At 44.1% G+C, this 4,585-nt stretch overlaps 1 protein-coding gene across 1 annotated transcript; it reads right to left on the bottom strand.

Moving 5' to 3' along the window:
- Positions 1-1,029: 1,029 nt before the first annotated feature.
- On the bottom strand, positions 1,030-4,253 carry LOC120021015 (alpha-1A adrenergic receptor-like). Its single transcript, XM_038964674.1, has 2 exons — positions 3,320-4,253; positions 1,030-1,568 (listed from the first exon to the last, which is right to left on the bottom strand). Exons 1-2 carry the CDS (start codon positions 4,251-4,253, stop codon positions 1,030-1,032), a joined length of 1,473 nt encoding a protein of 490 aa, XP_038820602.1.
- Between the last annotated feature and the right edge of the window lie 332 nt (positions 4,254-4,585).

The following is a 4,585-nucleotide window of genomic DNA, read 5'->3' as shown; positions in this document are numbered from 1 at the left end:
GTCATAAATATTGACATTAGACAATGTTGAACATACTGTATGTACATTTTCTCAAGGACTCCTCTTCAACAGTGGTGTAAAGTACTTAAGTATAAATACTTTAAAGTACTACTTAAGTCGTTTTTTGGGGGTTTCTGTACTTTACTATTTATATTTTTGAGTACTTTTACTTTTACTTCACTACATTCCTTAAAAAAATATTGTACTTTTTACTCCATACATTTTCCTTGACACCCGAAAGTACTTGTTTCATTGTGAATGCTGAGCAGGACAGGAAAATGGTCAAATTCACACAATTATCAACAGAACATCCCTGGTCATCCCTACTGCCCGGATCTGGCAGACTCACTAAACACACATGCTTTGTTTGTAAATTATGTCTGAGTGTGTCCCTGGCTAACTATAAATAAATAAAAAATAAGAAAATGGTGCCGTCTGGTTGGCTTAATATAAGGAATTTGAAATGATTTATACTTGTACTTTTGATACTTAAGTATATTTTAACAATTACATTTACTTTTGATACTTAAGTATATTTTAAACCAAATACTTTTAGACTTTTACTCAAGTAGAATTTTACTAGGTAACTTTTACCTTAATAGAAAATGACTCAAGTAAAGGTATCTTTACTTTTACTCAAGTATGACAATTGGGTAATTTTTCCACCACTGCTCTTCAGTGACCAGAAAGCACATGTTTTCAATCTCTGTACTAACTCAGTACTCTGTATTCAATTTCTGTTCTGACACTGTGTATCCTCCTTTTGATTCATACATCCATCTATACACTGGATCACAGCACATACAGTACAGTACATCTCTACCTCCAGGTGTGTTACTTTCTCCCTGAGAGCAGTGTTCTATCTCCCATTCCCTGCAACCTGAAGACACATCAGACATCAGTCTAATGTTAATAGCTAGACTGACTCCAGCAAGTCTATAGATATGACTTTATTTCACACCAATTACAATCACTTATTTTCCTAGAATTTGCGATTTTTTACTATCCAGCAGCCTTTAGTGTTCCCAGTCACACTGCCTCCCCTTTCGCTCCCATGGAGAGGCGATGGACTTTGGCTTGACATGAAGCAGCACGACAGGCTGAAGGGCTTCGGCAAGGAGCACCCAATGGTGGCGGTCTTTCCCCCGCTGCAAAGCACCACGCCTTCAGCAGGCTTTTACTCTGGACCCGAGCAATGTGGGTATGGCCTGGCACCCCCACTGAGGAAGAGGAGCCAGAGAAGGTCCTACAGCAGCCCAAGGAGGGAGAGGCTGGGGAGGGGGCTTGGCAGGGCTTGGTGGAGAAGCTGGAGGAGGAGGGGGGAGGCTTGGATCTGATAAGAGACGATGGACCAGGACTGGGACCATAGGAAGAAGCAAACCCCAAAGATTTAGAGCTCCTGCCCCCCTGTCTGAGACAGCGTCCATGCAGAACGTTGAGGAATGCCCTCTTGAACTCCTGGCTGAAGCAGGGATAGATAATCGGGTTGATACAGCTGTTGAGGTAGCCCAGCCAGAAGGTGATCTTAAAGATGGTGTCAGGTGGCCTGTACGATGGGAATATGGAGCCTGTGGAAAGAACAGACAGAAAGCACACACACACAGATCTGTCACTTAAACACATACAGTAGTTCACAATGTCTATATGAATCATTGATCATTGGCATGTTCTATCGGCCATTCTCTGTATGTATTGATACCAACAATAAGATGAGCAGAGATAGCTCACACATTAACGCACACCATTTCACTATAGTTCCAATTGCAGACATATTGATGTTCACTGTGTACTTAACACTTTGTAAGTTATCTTTCTAGGTTAGACTTTTGTAAAGCCAACATACCTGGATTTGTCTCTAAATGTCTTAAACATTCAACTCTTTAATTCCTGTCTGAGAAGCTCAGGGGCATCAGCTCAGAGTCGGCATGAAATATTGTGCCGTTTATAGTGAAATGCTAAACTCCAGTAATGCTTTGCTGCCTTGGAAAGATGAAGGGTGATTGTGGGCGCCTGCTTACTGAGCACAAAATCATACCCTTTATGTTTGTTGTCCATAATGGTTTAGGAATCAAATAATGAATAGTGTTTTTGTTCATTTCATTTCTTCCCTGAAGTATAACCCAACGCTGGCATTTCATTTGCTCTGCTTCTCCATGGCAGTAATTTAATTCCTGATGTACTTTAAAAGAAAACAGACATGTATAGCGTGCATTCAACAGGGGTAACCAAGGTCGTAGACTCCATTGTTATGTATACAATAAAACACAAATAAATCAATAAACTATTCTAATATTGGACTGGTGTATAAATGCATTCTAAAGTAGGATAAGAAATGCACAGTATGGATGCATTCAGATACACCTCCCCGGACCAAAGGAGGAGGATTCAGAAGCATGAGTGTTTTAGGCCATCAGCAGGCCTTCTACTAATCTGCTAATCTACAGTAGGTGAGTTCAACCCCAATCTCCATATCATCTTGAATTACAGATCTCTCTAATCCCTAATCAAGGATATTAAAGTCTGTGAAGCCATTTTACTGCATCTCATTAATCACATTCTGTGGGGGTATTAACGACGTGGATGACAGCTTTGAGGCAATGTTGGTTTTGAATATAGGCAACATGTATCGTCATATGGTCATATATACTGTAGCCCCTCTTAATCTTCCTATCATTCATATTTTTGCCATCGGTCAAGATATTATGGAATGCGAAATTTGTGCCCTGTCATATCTTTCAAATCACTGAACTATTGTTATAAGTGACTCATCCCATGGCCATGCTAACAAGAGCGATTTTGTAGCTGAATTTGTATAATAGAGGGTTGCTTTTGCTTACGGCTCTTAATACTGTTTTTGGTGCGCTGTGGCAGAACTAAAACAAGGGAAAAGCAGAAAGTCTCTTTCAGTCTCCATCAATACATTCATTTCCATTCAATTTTGTCACAGCGCTTTTCCATTGAGAGGGAGATTTACATTTTAAAGTTCAATTGAGTTGAGTGGAGGGGTTTATTTTTCTGCGATTTGGAAGGGAAGCTTTCCCTGACTAGAAAACGACACAGTGTGAGGCAATCACTCTCTATCCAGTAATGTGGTATTATATGCTGCTATGGGAAATCAGTTAGAGGGATTATTTTTGTGAGAAAAATGCAAATTCATTCAGTGATGCTATTCCCTCTGATATTGTTATTTGACAGTTGATTAGACAGACATCTAGTCATATTAATGACTCTTTTTAATTTCCAAACAATTCAAAACAAAAGGCATGCAGCAGCACATACATATCATAGAGAGCAAGGAAAGGCATTGTGGGATACCCACCAATGGGCATAACCAGGAAGAAGGGCAGCCAGCAGAGAACGAAGCAGCCAACCACGATGCCCAGTGTCTTGGCTGCCTTCTTCTCCCGGGAAAACTTCAGCAGGCGCATAAGGGCGAAGGTGGTGCGTCTCCGCCTAATGGTGCCCTTTTCTCCCTCCTCCTCTTGGCCCTCTGGCACAGCAGGGGCATTTCCCCGATGGATCCTCAGTGTCACTCCCTCTCCTTTCGTGACCATCCCCCCCTCACTCTTCCTGCCCTCCCTCAGGTCCCGGGACTTCTGCTTGGCCACCACATACACCCTGCAGTACATGGCCAGAATGACGGCCAGTGGCACATAGAACGACCCCAGGGCAGAGAAAATAGCATAACCCGGTTCCTCTGTGATCCGGCACTCAGTCTCGTCCTCTGGGTCAGGCTCCTTCCAGCCGAAGAGCGGACCCACGGATATGGCTGCCGAGAGGCCCCAGAGAGCTGTCACTGCGACCAGGCCGCGCCGCCCAGTGGCCATGGCCGGGTAGCGCAGCGGGTAGCTGACAGCAAGGTAGCGGTCCACAGAGATGACACACAGGCTGAGGATAGAGGCAGTGCAGCAGAGAACATCCAAGGCAGCCCAAGCACTGCAGAATGGCCGGCCAAACACCCAGCGCCCCAGGACCTCCGAAGTGGCAGAGAAGGGCAGTACGGTGGAGCTCAGGAGCAGGTCAGCTGCTGCCAGGTTGGCGATGAAGTAGTGTGTGACAGAGCGCAGGTGGCGGTGGCACACCACAGACAGAATGACCAGGATGTTACCTAGAACCCCGAAGATGACAAACACTCCCAGCACCAGACCCAGGGTCACAGCCTTAGTGTTATCCATATCAGCGTAGGAAGAGGAGCTGCAGTTGGGACAGTTCTCTGACACAGGGAAAGTTATGTTCTCACCCGAGGGAACCATTTTTGCTTTGTTTATGGTTAATTCATTAGTCGAATGTTTTTGGGATTGACTGCAATGTTCTGTTAAATCAGAAGTCAGCTTTGCAAACTTCAGCTCAGGAGTTGGGAGTCCACCATTTGTATCTCCCCTTCGTGTGACTCAAGACTGCAAAAGTTGCTACCTCATCAATCCCAGATCTTTGATGCCAGGAGGTAGGAGCCCTTGCCAATGCGTGCACAAATCACATGTCCTTGGCAGAGACATAAAAAAATACTGACAGGTCAGGATAGTAAATCTTCAGCACTGCCACTGATTGTTGTGCCATTTGTCTGTGGAGGTTGGCTGCAGGGCTT

This window comes from Salvelinus namaycush, chromosome 26, assembly GCF_016432855.1.
Source record: "Salvelinus namaycush isolate Seneca chromosome 26, SaNama_1.0, whole genome shotgun sequence".
NCBI lineage: Eukaryota > Metazoa > Chordata > Actinopteri > Salmoniformes > Salmonidae > Salvelinus > Salvelinus namaycush.
This window is presented reverse-complemented; position numbering and strand designations above follow the sequence as displayed.

What these genes read in the sequence shown, in the direction of transcription:
- LOC120021015 (XM_038964674.1), bottom strand. Translation starts at nt 4,253, where the DNA reads ATGGTTCCCTCGGGTGAGAACATAACTTTCCCTGTGTCAGAGAACTGT. An exon ending in CTTCCTGGTTATGCCCATTG is followed by an intron (nt 1,569 to 3,319) that starts GTGGGTATCCCA and finishes TTCTTTCCACAG; the next exon opens with GCTCCATATTCCCATCGTAC.